Here is an 18,315-nt window from a genome sequence, read left to right on the forward strand (position 1 = left end):
TCCGAACAATTTTTCCGGATGGATCCCAAAATGCAGAAACTTGTATATGTTTTAAAAAACTGGCAAAAACATTGTATGTAGTATTTATCAACCTACTTAAGCATTTGCACATATTTAGATAGTCATGTGGCCTTCCTGACTAAAGGAGCAGCACATATAAACCAACAGGTACACATTAGACACTTGTAAATCCATATCCAGAATAAACAGAGACTGCGTATACTTACAAAGTAAATACACATGTGCATAGTCAATAAAAATATTTATAATTAATGCCCAGTGTCTGCATGATAAACATATGTGTATTCATATAAATCACTCGTACAATGGTATAAGAGATACCAATAGATCTTATCTCTAAAGGATCTCTGCTGATAGTGAAAATATTCATGATGTTTAGTATCTGTATGAAAGAACCTTTGTGCATATAAAATATACGTGACATACTGTAGGTATAAAGGAAATACCAATAGATCTGATCTCTAGAGGATCACCACTGTTGTATTAAAATACAGATAAATTATTATTTTATTATTATTATCGGTTTGTAGAGCGCCAACAGATTCCCCAGCGCTAAATCCTGCAGGACTGCATTTGGAATTAAACATGCAGAGTACAATGCATGAAAGGTATATACCTAGAGGGGCATACACTATTTAATTGTGTACACTAATAGCATAGGACATATAATAATCTCTTGCAGAGACAGATTTGCCTATGTAAAATGTAATGTGTGGTGCTGAACATGCAATGAATATAAACAGCGATTTGTATATCATAATTGTGTACAGAACCTGCATGAGTTATATTACTGCAAATAATATTCCAAAGAGCATAAATTGTATAATAGTATATAAAATGCAGACTGACATAAATAAACTATCTGTTAACATCCCCTGGCAATGATGGGAGTGCAATGCTTTATTCACTTATAAATAAGTATTAATAGCACAGATAGTTATAAGAAATGGTAAGGGCACCATATGTCATTATGTTCAATACAATATCTCATTGCACATATAATAAATTGGGTACACTGTAGATAACATAAGAATGTGCTGTGGTGTACATCTGCCTAAAAGTCCTTGCAAAAAACACCTGCAGAGAGGATGTTATCAAATCTGAACCTTTAGGTTATCAGCACAAGAATTAATTTGCACATTTACCTCAGAAGACTGAGTTAAATCCCCAGATTTTTGCTTACGCTTATTTAGTTTGGGGACAGCCACTAAAGAAACTGTCACTATTTTGTACATGTTATTTTTGGTTTCAGGAGTAAAAACAGTAATTTCCCCCTGAATGACAAGTACAGGGCAAATTTCCTCTGGAAAGTGGACGGTTGCGGCTGGTATGTATGCAAAATCTGAGGTATACAATTCTCACAGATTTGAGTGACCTGGCATTCTGGAACGTGTTTTGCAAGATAAACAAATATATGTAGACAGAGGGATATCATAAACTGACTACTCTATGAAGATCAGAGGGGACAGACATTTTATTTCATTTTTTTGCTTATAATAAAGTATGCCAAGACACATTATATATTAGTACAAACAATAACTGGAAGAGAGCCCTCTACACTATGTATACACTCCCTCAGACATCTTAATTAACTCACAGTATAGTAACCACTACATTATTATTTTTTTGTAGAGTCTCCATACTGAGGGGAAAAAAAGCCTGGGAGCAGTGAAGGGTCGAAGCTACCCCCTGGAAAAAAGCAGTACATAAAAAAAATAAAAAAAATTAGTTAATAAAAAAAGTGCACCAAGCATAAAACATCTCCTAAATTAATAATAATTATTAATAATAATAAAAAAGGTCCCCTGAAAAACCGAAGCAGCCTCCTACTGAACCGCTCACTGTACTAAGCAGATGGCGGTTTTCTTAAAGGGCCATACACCTAATTATTATAAGTGCCCCCAAACGTATCCCCATAGTTGACAGAGAGCTGTAAAGAGTGACAGGCTTCCCTGACTATGTCCATGAGCATAATAGAACAGGTGTGGACCTGAAAAGGAGAAAAAATTGTGTCATGAGACCAGTTTAAGTCCCCTGGCTATGCTGTACCTGTGTCAGAGTACCTACAAAGAGCCTCTAGGCTGTGTGTGTGCTGTGTACAGTCACTTACCTTATGCAGCACTCCTCCACTGGCTTACCAGGCATGTCAATCCATGTCAATGCAGCTGCTGCAGTATCCAGTAGAGAGCCCATCCAGTGCAGGTATCGAGTACCGCAGAGGATTGCAATAGGAAATACCTGTGTCCCTCAGGGGGAGGCTAGGGACATGTCTCAGGGTAGTTATGGCTGAAATCCCGTTAGGAATATCCTGTTAGGTGCACAGGATTTCTCTATGTCCCTGTATCATTTAGATGCTGTGAAGAATCTTTTCTGTCTTCCTTGTAAATGATACTCCCTAGGGACTTAGGGTTGATACTCCCTAGGGACTTTGGGTCTCACATAGGTCTCAGCTCCCAATTTGTAATCCATAAGCAAGTAGCTGGAACAACCTCTATTCTCAACCAACTCCTACAAGGCCTAGAACAATACAGGTTCTTGACCTCCTCCTAGTGGCGGGATATATATCCCATTTGTTATAGCGGACTGTGGACCATCGTCATTTTACGAATTAAATGAATTTAATGTCTCGTGAATAGAAATTATAGGCATTTTTTTTTTCATACATCTAAAATATAGGTTATTAAGTTTTTAGTTGTGTGGGGTTTTTTTTAACTGCTTAACGCCATTAGGATCTTCCATGTCATCCTAACAGCGGTGGGCTTTAACGCCCTAGGCAGTCCCCTATGGTCCAATCCTGGCCTTGAAATCACGTGATTGCATCTTTAAAGGAATATTATCTAATGTGCCTTATTTTAAACAGACTTTTTCAGCACACAGCTAAACTTTGGCTTTCGTAATGCTCTGGGAGTGAAAAAGCTTTTTGAGAGGGTGTACTTAAATTGGTGATACTCTTCTAAAGTGAATGAAAATATTTTGCATGGCCATGATACTTTTTTATTTAAATTTTAATGGATATTATTAAAGGGACATAATACTCATATGCTAAATCACTTGAAACTGATGCAGTATAACTGTAATAAGCTGACAGGAAAATATCACCTGAGCATCTCTTTGTAAAAAAGGAAGATATTTTACCTCACAATCTCCTCAGCTCAGCAGAGTAAGTTCTGTGTAAGTTATACTCAGCTGGGCAGGTAAAAAAAATGAAGAAATGAACAGCAGCCAATCAGCATCAACAGTGCTGAGGTCATAAACTCTTTTACTGTGATCTCATGAGATTTGACTTAACTCTTGTGAGATTTCATAGTAAACTTCCTTTAAACTGAATAGGGAAATAACATGAATGCACCAGGCTCAACCCCTTAGCTGTCCCGGGACAGACATACTGATTTGCTGCTTAGAAGTCCTTTACAATGGGATGTGGCTACTGAGGACATTTTGAGGTAAAATATCTTTCTTTTTTACATAGAGATGTTCAGGTGATATTTTCTAGTCAGCTTTTTACTGCTATGCTGCATCACTTTCAAGTGTTTCAACATTTGGGTATTATGGCCCTTTAAACATTAAAGACCGTTTTTTAGCAGTTCGACCTTGCTCGCTAATATATACCAAAAAAACAAAAAACAATTTTGTTAAAAGGGTAGTAAAGCCAAATTTTTCCTTTTTATGATTTAGATAGAGCATGCAATTGTAAGCAACTTTCTAATTTACTCCTATTATCATTTTTCTTCATTCTCTTGGTATCTTTATTTGAAAAGCAGAAATGTATGTTTAAGAGCCAGCCCATTTTTGGGTCAGAACCTGGGTTGCACTTGCTGATTGGTTAGTTACATTTAGCCACCAATAAGCAAGTGCAACCCAGGATCTGAACCAAAAATGGGCCAGATATTGAACATACATTTCTGCTTTTTAAATAAAGATACCACGAGAAGGAAGAAACACTGATATTAGGAGAAAATTGCATGCTCTATCTGAATCATGAAAGAAAACATTTGGGATAACTATCCCTTTAAGCACCAAATAAATCAAGCAATATAGTTGTAGCCTGGAGGTGAGCAAATTGATTTTGAGTGCCATCTTGGACCTTTGTGTTATAGACTTGCAACCCTTGCTTTAGAATGCAAGCATTCTTGCATCTCTCTCCCTTTTCCTACCACTTCTGTTATAAGGCAGTTCCATGTATCAACAACCTGTACAAAATAGCTCTAATTATAATCATAATGTAATAATATTCCTCGGAGTGTATGGTTTAAGACCTTAGTAATATTGTTAAAATGCGTTTACATTTTTTTCCAAGGATGCCTTGAGTATAAAGGTTAATGCCAGCTCACTCTAGGTCATTTAGTTGTCTTAGATAATTTCTGACATCTACAACACTAAATTATATTTTAGAATTAGTCCAAGAAGACCAGCCTGGTTTGTAGTTCTAGTTATAATGAGCCTTCTAGATACTGATTATGGTATTTTTTTCCCACTACATTTCTATATGCTTTTAACATTTTTCCTTTGTCCTGCCAGCCGAAATTTTCTGCTCGAGCGACATTGAAGAATTCTTAAGGGAAGCTGCTTTCATGAAGGAGTTTGACCATCCAAATGTCTGCAAATTAATAGGTAAAAATATCATGCTGCTGTCAAGTCTGTATGAGTCAACATTGTTAAAGATCCTCATTAGTCAGTTTTTTTTTTATATCTTTAGAAATTGCGTCGTGCAGCCACTGAACATATAATGCACAATGAACTTGATAATAGCTAGTGTTTCACATACCCTCTATATTTTGGATGTTAATATTGATTAAAGCATAATGCATCTAACTATTTATGTAAATGTATATATCATAAGCAAAAGTTTGTTAAAAAAAATAATTAAAAAGGACTTTTGCGTTATTGTCTGATTGGTGTTTGTTTAAATTAAAGCATTTAAAAAGTTAGTATTTCAAAGTTAAAGGGATACTAAACCCAATTTTTTTTTTCTTTCATAATTCAGATAGAGCATGCCATTTTTAACAACTTTCTAATTTACTCCTATTATTAATTTTATTTGTTCTCTTGCTATCTTTATTTTAAAAATCAGGAATCTAAGCTAAGAAGCCGGCCCATTTTTGGTTCAGAACCAGGGTTGGGCTTGCTGATTGGTGGCTAAATGTACCCACCAATCAGCAAGAGCTATACAGGTTGCTGAACCGTGCTGGGTCGGCTCCTTAGCTTTCTTCAAATAAAGAAAGCAAGAGAATGAAGAAAAATTGATAATAGGGGTAAATTAAAAAGTTGATTAAAATTGTATGTTCTATCTAAATCATGAAAGAAAAAAAATTGGGTTTAGTGTCCCTCTAAATTGGTGTATTCTAGTGTAATAATAACATGCTATAATTCATTAGAACATTTTGTTATTAAACAAATGCTCATTTTAGGCTATGTGTTTAACCCATACAAAGTTAAAGTTATGCTCCCAGGTAAGGAGGCATACTTGCGTATTCACAGTGTACTACTTAAAAATGGCACAGGAAGACACCTTGTGCACTGCTTTTACTATATTTTTAACCCAATTTTACAGACTCTCAACTTAAATTTAATCATGAACAGATGTGCAAATCTAATATGCTTTATGGCATAAACGCATACCAAGTCAATCGCTGCACCTTTTTTGGATTTCTGTCTCACCAGCTCATATACAGACATTCTTTGTATTTTATCCCAGAAACAAGTATAGGACATTAGTGCAGATATAATACATTTCAATAAGTCTACAAGCAAACCAAGCTCAAAGACCTCATGAATCCCAAGCTCCATGCAAGCTGCTTCTGATAGAGACGCTGCACAATTTAACATGGTTGGCAGTGCAAATAAACTCCAAGTAGAAGCAACTACAAAGTAAGGTGGGATATTACTCACACAGTTTTAACTTTATTAAATTCTAGTCTCATATTACATTCCTTTTATATCATATTACACAGTAACTATAGTGTCATATACATTACTTTTATATCACATTACACAGTAACTCTAGTGTCATATACATTCCTTTTCTATCATATTACACAGTAACCTTTTATATCATATTACACAGTAACTCTTGTGTCATATACATACCTTTTATATCATATTACACAGTGACTCTAGTGTAATATACTTTACATGTATATCATATTACACAGTAACTCTAGTGTCATATACATTCCTTTTACATCATATTACACAGTAACTCCAGTGTCACATGCATTATTTATATCACATTTCACAATAACTCTAGTGTCATATACATTACTGTTATATCATATTACACAGTAACTCTAGTGTCATATACATTACTTTGATATCACATCACATTACACAGTAACTCTAGTTTCATATACATTATTTTTATATCATGTTACACAGTAACTCTAGTGTCATTTACATTCATTTTATATCATGTTACACAGCAACTCTAGTGTCCTATACATTCCTTTTTATATCATGTTACACAGTAACTCTAGTATAATATACATTATTATTATTATTCTTTATTTATAAAGCGCCAAAAGATTCCGCAGGGCTGTCCATGGGTACAAAGATAAAAGTACAGTACAATACAATATAAAAGACACAAGACAAAGTTTAACAAACAAATACAGGGGGAATTGAGGGCCCTGTTCCCGTGGGAACTTATATCATATTACAAAGTAACTATAGTGTCATTACATTCCTTTTATTATCACATTATACAGTAACTATAGTGTCATATACATTCCTTTTATATCACATTACACAGTAACTCTAGTATCATATACATTACGTTTATATCACATTACACAGTTTATCTCATATTTTAAGACAAGCTCACAAGACCAGCAATTGAAGATTTACAGTAGATATGCTATGGTAGAGGGATTAGAGTTACATAAACTTCACATTTGAAATTCACAGCCGTCTCGGGGCCCAGATCTGTACTCTTTTTTTTTTTTTTAAGAGTTAACTGTGGTGGGGGAGGGGTGTTCTAAGTGAGGCACCTGATGCATGGATGTGAAGGTTATGAACAGCTTTGTTATATTACAGTGCAGATAAGTGGCACCCAGTAGAGTGTTAGAGAGAGCTCTTTAGCACAGTACCTTAACGGGGAGGTGATGATTGCTGCCAGCGGTGCCTGCCACAGAGGGACATAGCTTTATCAATATGGAATTTCTTTCTCTAATTATATTATAAAGGGCATTCAAACTAGATTATATATTGTACTTCCCCTTCATATATTTAGAGTTATATGCCTTACACCTCTTGGGTATGGAAAATCTTCCCAGATGTATCTGGCCTCAACATACACTGCTCTGCTACTTTTGTTTAGTTTCTTCCCGTTTGGAGGTAACTGACTGGAGCTCTACATTAATATGAAGAGTTTTTTTTTCCTTTAGGTAGTTAATTTGCAAAATATACATTCACAGATGAATTAATACATTTTCCAAAATTCTGAAGATTGCTTGGAGATTCCTCAACATATATTTAATGAAGTAGCAATTTTATTTGTCTGGAAGCAAAATAATATTAGGTTAATTACTAGGGTTGAACATTTTCACTAGTTCTGGACTAATAAGGAATGTCAGTTGACGAGTAAGAAATCAGGATTTATCCAATATTTAACTTTATGTGGATTTTTTTTTTTATCCCTCTAGTGACTTTTTTTGCCCTGAACCATACACTAAAGTGATATTTTCCACCCAGTCTACTAATTATCATTTTATCCCAACATATTTTTTATTTTTATGTAAAAGTACAGAGCTTCCAGGCCTTTAACACAATCCATCTTTATTATGTGAGAGCTCTAAAAAAAGTCTCTCCTGTCCTTTTCACCTTATCTCTCTCTCTCTCTCTCTCTCTCTCTCTCTCTCTCTCTCTCTCTCTCTCTCTCTCTCTCTCTCTCTCTCTCTCCTCGGCTATCTTATTTCTCCCTTTGTGTTTTTATCTGTTTTTCTTCTACCCTCATATTCTTCCCTCTCATCCATTACTTTCTTTCCCTCTCTCCTCCATGGTTTACTTTCTTCTCTCTCTTACCCCTCCCCCCCGCATCCTCATCTCCTTTCTTTGTCTTTCTTTCTTTCTCCTCTCCCTCTCTCTTGTCTTTTTTCCTTTCTCCCTTTGTCTCTTTCTTCCTCCTTGCTTTATTTCCATCTGACCACTACTTTCTCTGCCTTCCTCTGTCTCTCTGCCCTTCATTCTTTCTCTTTCTTTCTCTTTCTTTCTCCCTGTCTCTGTCTCACTTTTTCTCTTTGTCTTTCTCTCCCCGTTGCTTTCTTTCTCCATTCCTCTCCCTACCTCTCAAAGTGAAATTGCTTAAAAACAAACAAATTGGTTACGGTGACCACTCAAGTAGTATACAAATGTAGTATACTAAATGTAGCAAATATATTTTATTTAAAATGTTTATTTAATGTTTTGTCAAAAAAACATGATTTATGGTTCAAAGAAGTAGGAACAAAAAATAAAGCACTTAAATGGACATGAGTCAAATTTTAAATTTTAGGATTCAGATAAAGCATGTAATTTCACAAGATTTTTCAATTTACCTCTGTTATCAACTGTAATTTGTTCTTTGCCATCCTTAGTTGAAAATCATACATTGGTAGGCTCAAGAGCACATAAAAGCGAAAGACACAAAACAGGAAATTAACTTATGAGTGACATTAAGTCAAGGCTAGCAATCAGTCCTTCCCCACTTAACAAATCCTTTGAAGCTTAGGTTTGTTTCACAAGAAGATTGCTAATCTTCCTGATATTCATAGGTTTTTTTTCAGGCTTTGGTCAGGATTAAACCTGTTATAAAATCAATGTCTCCTCCCTGGAGTCTTAACTTGGTGTTAACGGTTTTACAGTCTCCTCCTTTTGAGCCCATGCATATTAAGAGTTTCTCAGTTAGCTGGCCTTTCTTGTAATCCTCATCTTATTTTTCCGCCAGATAAGGCAGTTTTGAGAACTAAATTTGACTTCTTGCCTAAGGTGGTGTCTTTGGACAATTTGAGTAGGGAAATTGTTGTTCCTTCTTGTTGTCCTAATCCTAAAAATTCTATGGAGAGGCTTATCCATAATGTGGATGTTATCAGAGCTTTGAAATACTATTTGCAGTCTACTAAGGATTTTAGGCAAACTTCTAGTTTCTTTGTTCATTTTTTTTGGACTCTAGCAAAAGTCAGAAAGGTACAGTTGTTTTTTTAGCATCTTGGCTTAAGCTTTAGATTTAGAAGGCTTACTTGAAGATGGGTCAGTCTCCTCCTAAACAAAACACTGTACATTCTATTAGTTCAGTTGCCATGTCTTGGGCTCTTAAGAATGAGGCCTCTGTAAATCAGATTAGCAAGACAACTACTTGGTCTTCTTTGCATACTTTCACTACAAGTTTATTATTTTTATGTTTTTGCTTCTTCTGAAGCAGCCTTTGGTAGGAAAGTCCTTCAGACTTTTGTTTCTGGTTGATGTTGGACTCTTTCTTTGTTTATTTTGTCTTGTTCTTTGCATGAAAAAAATAATAATGTGTAACTCTTTCAAGTATTGTGAAAAAAGAGTTGGGAACTTGGTGGGGGGGGGGGACAAACTAAATGTTTTATTTAATGTTAAATCATGCTGGTCCTACCCTCATTACTCATGGACTTCACTGCTTGGGAATTACTTTCATGATGGTGAGAGTCCACGAGACCCCACCCTGTTATTTTTTTCTGGTGGTAGTTTGTATTTATTTGCACCTCTTTTTTTCCCTGCTACTTTTTTTGGCTTTATTTTCCTTTTTTTACCGCTTTTTTTGCTTGCCTATACATCAGACTAGTTATTATAGAGATGGCATGGGTTTTATAGGGCTCTTGGAGTTTGGGAATCTTTGCCTCCTCTTAGTGGTCAGGAAGAGTAATTCCCAGGAGGAATGGATTGTGGATTCTCACCACCATTAAATAAATTAATTCATCAGGTAAGCATAAATTATGTTTTAATGACTAAATGTCTTCCATAACTCCAACCCCTATCATGTGACAGCGATTATACAATCAGACTCGTATGCATACACTATAAACTTTTACACGTGCTCAGTAAGAGCTTGTGCCTTGGAATGTGCGTAAATAAAGACAATATGATATTAGAAGTAAATTGGAAAGTTTTTATTTTTATCTGAATCGTGTAAGTTAATTTTGACTTTAGTTTCACTTTAAGTCCTGAATAAAACTTTCAATAGCCAGTGAATTCCAAACAGAGCTCCTCACCCTCTTGGAGATTTTTGGTGATACAATTAAATACATTACAAATGACCTCACACATTCCCATCAGCAATATAATAAATTTTATCGACATTCATGTCATCACACATGACATCATCTATAAAACAATTACAGCCCACATTGCATAACATATGACATCATACAGTCAGTAGTCTCTTCTAAAATAATTTTGACTGAGTCTGAGCAGTGATAATTTAATAAAAACATATCTAATTATGTGTGTGTGTGTATAGAGAGAGAGAATGAGAGAGAATGAGAGAATCTTCATATAGACCTGCTCATGACCCAGAGCACTTTTTTTCCCGAGTAGGAAACAGCCAGTCACCGGCATCTGTGTACAACTTCGGTGCGGCAATTCTTGCTGCTCTCGATTGAGACTTTGCCTATGTGTTAAACGCCTTTGATAACAAAATAGATGAAACTACAATGGAAAAATGATGTTGGATTTATCATGTATAAAAACAATCTCCCACACTGACTACATGTTTATTATATATGTATACATGGAATGTGATCTGCTCATCTAATTAGTACTCCATCTTATTATGATATCGTTGCCATACTGCTAACCGGGAGGAGGATCCCTAAAGAAACTATTTTTATTAAGTTGCTTGATAATTTTTTTCTTTTTAATTATTCTCTTTTGTTTGATTTGTTCTTGTTGGTTTCTTATCTTATGTTTCTAATAAAATATAATAATTGCACACAATCTGCTCTTTATTTGTAGGTGTAAGCCTGAGGAGCCGCACAAAGGGAAGACTTCCAGTTCCAATGGTGATACTGCCCTTTATGAAACATGGAGATCTTCACACATTCCTGCTGATGTCCCGAATTGGAGAAGAACCTATTGTAAGTGTTTATTGAGTGCTTTGAAAATACATTATTAATATATCCAAAATTATTTGATTATCCCTATATACCATAGAGAAAAGGGGATATTTGAATAATCCTTGTGATTTGTGTCTGATTTATTCACAAGCAGTATTTGAATGTGTCTGCAGTCATAACTTTGGTTGTTAACTGTATCCCTAATGTCACAGTGACTATAGCCTATCATATTTTGTCACAATTCTGTTTCTATATTAAAAAAGGTATTGTAGACCCCACCCCTTCCTGTCTTTAAGGTGTACTGGCATGTCATTGTTTCTTTCTAATGACACGGTGAGTCCACGGATCATCATAATTACTTTTGGGAATATCACTCCTGGCCTGCAGGAGGAGGCAAAGAGCACCACAGCAAAGCTGTTAAATACCACTCCCCTTAACCACAACCCCCAGTCATTCTCTTTGCTTGTAGTGCAAGGAGGTGGTAAAGTTAGGTGTCTGATTCTTCTATCAAGAATTTATTTTCTCCAACATAGGTGTGTCCGGTCCACGGCGTCAGATATTCTCTTCCCCAACAGGAAATGGCAAAGAGCCCAGCAAAGCTGGTCACATGATCCCTCCTAGGCTCCGCCTACCCCAGTCATTCTCTTTGCCGTTGTACAGGCAACATCTCCACGGAGATGGCTTAGAGTTTTTTAGTGTTTAACTGTAGTTTTTATTATTCAATCAAGAGTTTGTTATTTTAAAATAGTGCTGGTATGTACTATTTACTCTGAAACAGAAAAGAGATGAAGATTTCTGTTTGTAAGAGGGAAATGATTTTAGCAACCGTTACTAAAATCCATGGCTGTTCCACACAGGACTGTTGAGAGGAATTAACTTCAGTTGGGGGAACAGTGAGCAGTCTTTTGCTGCTTGAGGTATGACACATTCTAACAAGACGATGTAATGCTGGAAGCTGTCATTTTCCCTATGGGATCCGGTAAGCCATTTTTATTCAGACAGTAAATAAGGGCTTCACAAGGGCTTATTAAGACTGTAGACATTTTCTGGGCTAAATCGATTCATATATTACACATATTTAGCCTTGAGGAATCATTTAATCTGGGTATTTTTGTAAAATAATATCGGCAGGCACTGTTTTAGACACCTTATTCTCTAGGGGCTTTCCCTAATCATAGGCAGAGCCTCATTTTCGCGCCGGTATTGCGCACTTGTTTTTGAGAAGCATGACATGCAGTCGCATGTGTGAGGAGCTCTGATACATAGAAAAGACTTTCTGAAGGCGTCATTTGGTATCGTATTCCCCTTTGGGCTTGGTTGGGTCTCAGCAAAGCAGATACCAGGGACTGTAAAGGGGTGAAAGTTAAAAACGGCTCCGGTTCCGTTATTTTAAGGGTTAAAGCTTCCAAATTTGGTGTGCAATACTTTTAAGGCTTTAAGACACTGTGGTGAAATTTTGGTGAATTTTGAACAATTCCTTCATACTTTTTCGCAATTGCAGTAATAAAGTGTGTTCAGTTTAAAATTTAAAGTGACAGTAATGGTTTTATTTTAAAACGTTTTTTGTACTTTATCAAGTTTATGCCTGTTTAACATGTCTGAACTACCAGATAGACTGTGTTCTGAATGTGGGGAAGCCAAGGTTCCTTCTCATTTAAATAAATGTGATTTATGTGACACTGAAAATGATGCCCAAGATGATTCCTCAAGTGAGGGGAGTAAGCATGGTACTTCATCATTCCCTCCTTCGTCTACACGAGTCTTGCCCACTCAGGAGGCCCCTAGTACATCTAGCGCGCCAATACTCCTTGCTATGCAACAATTAACGGCTGTAATGGATAATTCTATCAAAAACATTTTAGCCAAAATGCCCACTTATCAGCGTAAGCGCGACTGCTCTGTTTTAGATACTGAAGAGCATGAGGACGCTGATGATAATGGTTCTGAAATGCCCCTACACCAGTCTGAGGGGGCCAGGGAGGTTTTGTCTGAGGGAAAATTTCTCAACAAGCTGAACCCGATGTGATTACATTTAAATTTAAGTTGGAACATCTCCGCGCTCTGCTTAAGGAGGTATTATCCACTCTGGATGATTGTGAGAATTTGATCATCCCAGAGAAACTATGTAAAATGGACAAGTTCCTAGAGGTCCCGGGGCTCCCAGAAGCTTTTCCTATACCCAAGCGGGTGGCGGACATTGTAAATAAAGAATGGGAAAGGCCCGGTATACCTTTCGTCCCTCCCCCCATATTTAAAAAATTGTTTCCTATGGTCGACCCCAGAAAGGACTTATGGCAGACAGTCCCCAAGGTCGAGGGAGCGGTTTCTACTTTAAACAAACGCACCACTATACCCATAGAAGATAGTTGTGCTTTCAAAGATCCTATGGATAAAAAATTAGAAGGTTTGCTTAAAAAGATGTTTGTTCAGCAAGGTTACCTTCTACAACCAATTTCATGCATTGTCCCTGTCACTACAGCCGCGTGTTTCTGGTTCGATGAGCTAGTAAAGGCGATCGATAGTGATTCTCCTCCTTATGAGGAGATTATGGACAGAATCCGTGCTCTCAAATTGGCTAATTCTTTCACCCTAGACGCCACTTTGCAATTGGCTAGGTTAGCGGCGAAGAATTCTGGGTTTGCTATTGTGGCGCGCAGAGCGCTTTGGTTGAAATCTTGGTCAGCTGATGCGTCTTCCAAGAACAAACTCCTTAACATTCCTTTCAAGGGGAAAACGCTGTTTGGCCCTGACTTGAAAGAGATTATCTCTGATATCACTGGGGGTAAGGGCCACGCCCTTCCTCAGGATAGGTCTTTCAAGGCCAAAAATAAACCTAATTTTTGTCCCTTTCGTAGAAACGGACCAGCCCCAAGTGCTACGTCCTCTAAGCAAGAGGGTAATACTTCTCAAGCCAAGCCAGCCTGGAGACCAATGCAAGGCTGGAACAAGGGAAAGCAGGCCAAGAAACCTGCCACTGCTACCAAGACAGCATGAAATGTTGGCCCCCGATCCGGGACCGGATCTGGTGGGGGGCAGACTCTCTCTCTTCGCTCAGGCTTGGGCAAGAGATGTTCTGGATCCTTGGGCACTAGAAATAGTCTCCCAAGGTTATCTTCTGGAATTCAAGGGGCTTCCCCCAAGGGGGAGGTTCCACAGGTCTCAATTGTCTTCAGACCACATAAAAAGACAGGCATTCTTACATTGTGTAGATGACCTGTTAAAAATGGGAGTGATTCATCCTGTTCCATTAGGAGAACAAGGGATGGGGTTCTACTCCAATCTGTTCATAGTTCCCAAAAAAGAGGGAACGTTCAGACCAATCTTAGATCTCAAGATCTTAAACAAGTTTCTCAAGGTTCCATCGTTCAAAATGGAAACCATTCGAACAATTCTTCCTTCCATCCAGGAAGGTCAATTCATGACCACGGTGGATTTAAAGGATGCGTATCTACATATTCCTATCCACAAGGAACATCATCGGTTCCTAAGGTTCGCATTCCTGGACAGGCATTACCAGTTCGTGGCGCTTCCTTTCGGATTAGCCACTGCTCCAAGGATTTTCACAAAGGTACTAGGGTCCCTTCTAGCGGTGCTAAGACCAAGGGGCATTGCAGTAGTACCTTACTTGGACGACATTCTGATTCAAGCGTCGTCCCTTCCTCAAGCAAAGGCTCACACGGACATAGTCCTGGCCTTTCTCAGATCTCACGGATGGAAAGTGAACGTGGAAAAGAGTTCTCTATCTCCGTCGACAAGGGTTCCCTTCTTGGGAACAATAATAGACTCCTTAGAAATGAGGATTTTTCTGACAGAGGCCAGAAAAACAAAACTTCTAAACTCTTGTCAAACACTTCATTCCGTTCCTCTTCCTTCCATAGCGCAGTGCATGGAAGTAATAGGTTTGATGGTAGCGGCAATGGACATAGTTCCTTTTGCGCGCATTCATCTAAGACCATTACAACTGTGCATGCTCAGTCAGTGGAATGGGGACTATACAGACTTGTCTCCGAAGATACAAGTAAATCAGAGGACCAGAGACTCACTCCGTTGGTGGCTGTCCCTGGACAACCTGTCACAAGGGATGACCTTCCGCAGACCAGAGTGGGTCATTGTCACGACCGACGCCAGTCTGATGGGCTGGGGCGCGGTCTGGGGATCCCTGAAAGCTCAGGGTCTTTGGTCTCGAGAAGAATCTCTTCTACCGATAAATATTCTGGAACTGAGAGCGATATTCAATGCTCTCAAGGCTTGGCCTCAGCTAGCAAAGGCCAAGTTCATACGGTTTCAATCAGACAACATGACGACTGTTGCGTACATCAACCATCAGGGGGGAACAAGGAGTTCCCTGGCGATGAAAGAAGTGACCAAAATCATTCAATGGGCGGAGACTCACTCCTGCCACCTGTCTGCAATCCACATCCCAGGAGTGGAAAATTGGGAAGCGGATTTTCTGAGTCGTCAGACATTACATCCGGGGGAGTGGGAACTCCATCCGGAAATCTTTGCCCAAATTACTCAACTGTGGGGCATTCCAGACATGGATCTGATGGCCTCTCGTCAGAACTTCAAGGTTCCTTGCTACGGGTCCAGATCCAGGGATCCCAAGGCGACTCTAGTAGATGCACTAGTAGCACCTTGGACCTTCAAACTAGCTTATGTATTCCCGCCGTTTCCTCTCATCCCCAGGCTGGTAGCCAGGATCCATCAGGAGAGGGCGTCGGTGATCTTGATAGCTCCTGCGTGGCCACGCAGGACTTGGTATGCAGATCTGGTGAATATGTCATCGGCTCCACCATGGAAGCTACCTTTGAGACGAGACCTTCTTGTTCAAGGTCCGTTCGAACATCCGAATCTGGTCTCACTCCAGCTGACTGCTTGGAGATTGAACGCTTGATCTTATCAAAACGAGGGTTCTCAGATTCTGTTATTGATACTCTTGTTCAGGCCAGAAAGCCTGTAACTAGAAAAATTTACCACAAAATATGGAAAAAATATATCTGTTGGTGAGAATCTAAAGGATTCCCTTGGGACAAGGTAAAGATTCCTAAGATTCTATCCTTTCTTCAAGAAGGATTGGAGAAAGGATTATCTGCAAGTTCCTTGAAGGGACAGATTTCTGCCTTGTCTGTGTTACTCCACAAAAAGCTGGCAGCTGTGCCAGATGTTCAAGCCTTTGTTCAGGCTCTGGTTAGAATCAAGCCTGTTTACAAACCTTTGACTCCTCCTTGGAGTCTCAACTTAGTTCTTTCAGTTCTTCAGGGGGTTCCGTTTGAACCCTTACATTCCGTTGATATTAAGTTATTATCTTGGAAAGTTTTGTTTTTGGTTGCAATTTCTTCTGCCAGAAGAGTTTCAGAATTATCTGCTCTGCAGTGTTCTCCTCCTTATCTGGTGTTCCATGCAGATAAGGTGGTTTTACGTACTAAACCTGGTTTTCTTCCAAAAGTTGTTTCTAACAAAAACATTAACCAGGAGATAGTCGTGCCTTCTTTGTGTCCGAAACCAGTTTCGAAGAAGGAACGTTTGTTGCACAATTTGGATGTTGTTCGCGCTCTAAAATTCTATTTAGATGCTACAAAGGATTTTAGACAAACATCTTCCTTGTTTGTTGTTTATTCTGGTAAAAGGAGAGGTCAAAAAGCAACTTCTACCTCTCTCTCTTTTTGGATTAAAAGCATCATCAGATTGGCTTACGAGACTGCCGGACGGCAGCCTCCTGAAAGAATCACAGCTCATTCCACTAGGGCTGTGGCTTCCACATGGGCCTTCAAGAACGAGGCTTCTGTTGATCAGATATGTAGGGCAGCGACTTGGTCTTCACTGCACACTTTTACCAAATTTTACAAGTTTGATACTTTTGCTTCTTCTGAGGCTGTTTTTGGGAGAAAGGTTTTGCAAGCCGTGGTGCCTTCCATTTAGGTGACCTGATTTGCTCCCTCCCTTCATCCGTGTCCTAAAGCTTTGGTATTGGTTCCCACAAGTAAGGATGACGCCGTGGACCGGACACACCTATGTTGGAGAAAACAGAATTTATGTTTACCTGATAAATTACTTTCTCCAACGGTGTGTCCGGTCCACGGCCCGCCCTGGTTTTTTAATCAGGTCTGATAATTTATTTTCTTTAACTACAGTCACCACGGTATCATATGGTTTCTCCTATGCAAATATTCCTCCTTAACGTCGGTCGAATGACTGGGGTAGGCGGAGCCTAGGAGGGATCATGTGACCAGCTTTGCTGGGCTCTTTGCCATTTCCTGTTGGGGAAGAGAATATCCCACAAGTAAGGATGACGCCGTGGACCGGACACACCGTTGGAGAAAGTAATTTATCAGGTAAACATAAATTCTGTTTTTAAGCAAAGCAGGTTTGCTTTGGTTGCTTTTGGGGTATAGCCGTAGTTCCATGTCAGTCTCTTCAGTAGGGCTTTTGAGTATTTGGGAACTTGGGGGTATAATCCCCTCTGCTGCCCTTATGCTGCCCTTGTTTGCTTGTAAAGTCTGAGTAGGATTACTCAGTCTTTTTGTTTCTTCCACAGGTCCATGTAAGCAGTTTTTCCCTTTCATACTTTGTGCTGCCCTGCTGCTGGGTGGATTATCTTTGAGGTAAGTGCTGTTTTTATTTAAAAGAATTTTGGCACTTTGAGGGTTAATATTCCTGAGAGTTCAGGATTTATTTTCCTGGCAGTACTGTGGGGTAATTTTCCTGACTGTGTTCAGGTTTTTTATTTCTGAATTGTGTAGGGCATTGTGAAGAGTGGGATGCTAGGCTTTTATCTATTTTTTTGCTTTGAAACATTTGGTTATTTCAGGCAGATTTATTTTGACTCTGCCTTTGTGTAAGTTTCTCCCGGTGGCGATGTTTTTATTAGGCTGTTATGCCGGCTGGGAGGTTGTATGATGCCCACGATGGGCGGAGTTTTGGTATGGCGCATAGTGTTTGCACTCTTTCGCTCTGGGTGTTTGTCATTTAGCGCAGCAGTGAGCGGTTTCACTCTGTGTCCACTCCGGTGCTGCAGTTTTCTTTGGGAACGTCTGTGTGAGGTGCAGTTCATTTATCTGCACAGTGTTTTCCTCCTGGTTGCGCTTCTCATATCCTCCGGCTGGTAGGGGGTTATTTAGCACCTCAGTTGGGCTGTTGGTGTGCAGAGGTTCCCATAACATTGCTCAGAGCACACATCAGACAGTTATGTTGGCCTGTGACTCCCTGGCTCTTTTCAGCTAGTTAGAGAGTGTGGGAAAACATC

The 18,315-nt window shown here is 38.8% G+C and overlaps 1 protein-coding gene across 1 annotated transcript in view; it reads left to right on the top strand.

The window, feature by feature from the left end:
• Window positions 1–18,315, top strand: part of TYRO3 (TYRO3 protein tyrosine kinase) — a 533,278-nt gene that overhangs the window by 385,483 nt on the left and 129,480 nt on the right. The window contains exons 15-16 of the mRNA XM_053697821.1: window positions 4,540–4,632; window positions 10,972–11,093. Coding sequence (XP_053553796.1) covers window positions 4,540–4,632; window positions 10,972–11,093 — 215 coding nt within the window. The remainder of the gene's footprint in view (window positions 1–4,539; window positions 4,633–10,971; window positions 11,094–18,315) is intronic.

This window comes from Bombina bombina, chromosome 1, assembly GCF_027579735.1.
Source record: "Bombina bombina isolate aBomBom1 chromosome 1, aBomBom1.pri, whole genome shotgun sequence".
In the NCBI taxonomy this organism is placed as follows: Eukaryota; Metazoa; Chordata; class Amphibia; order Anura; family Bombinatoridae; genus Bombina; species Bombina bombina.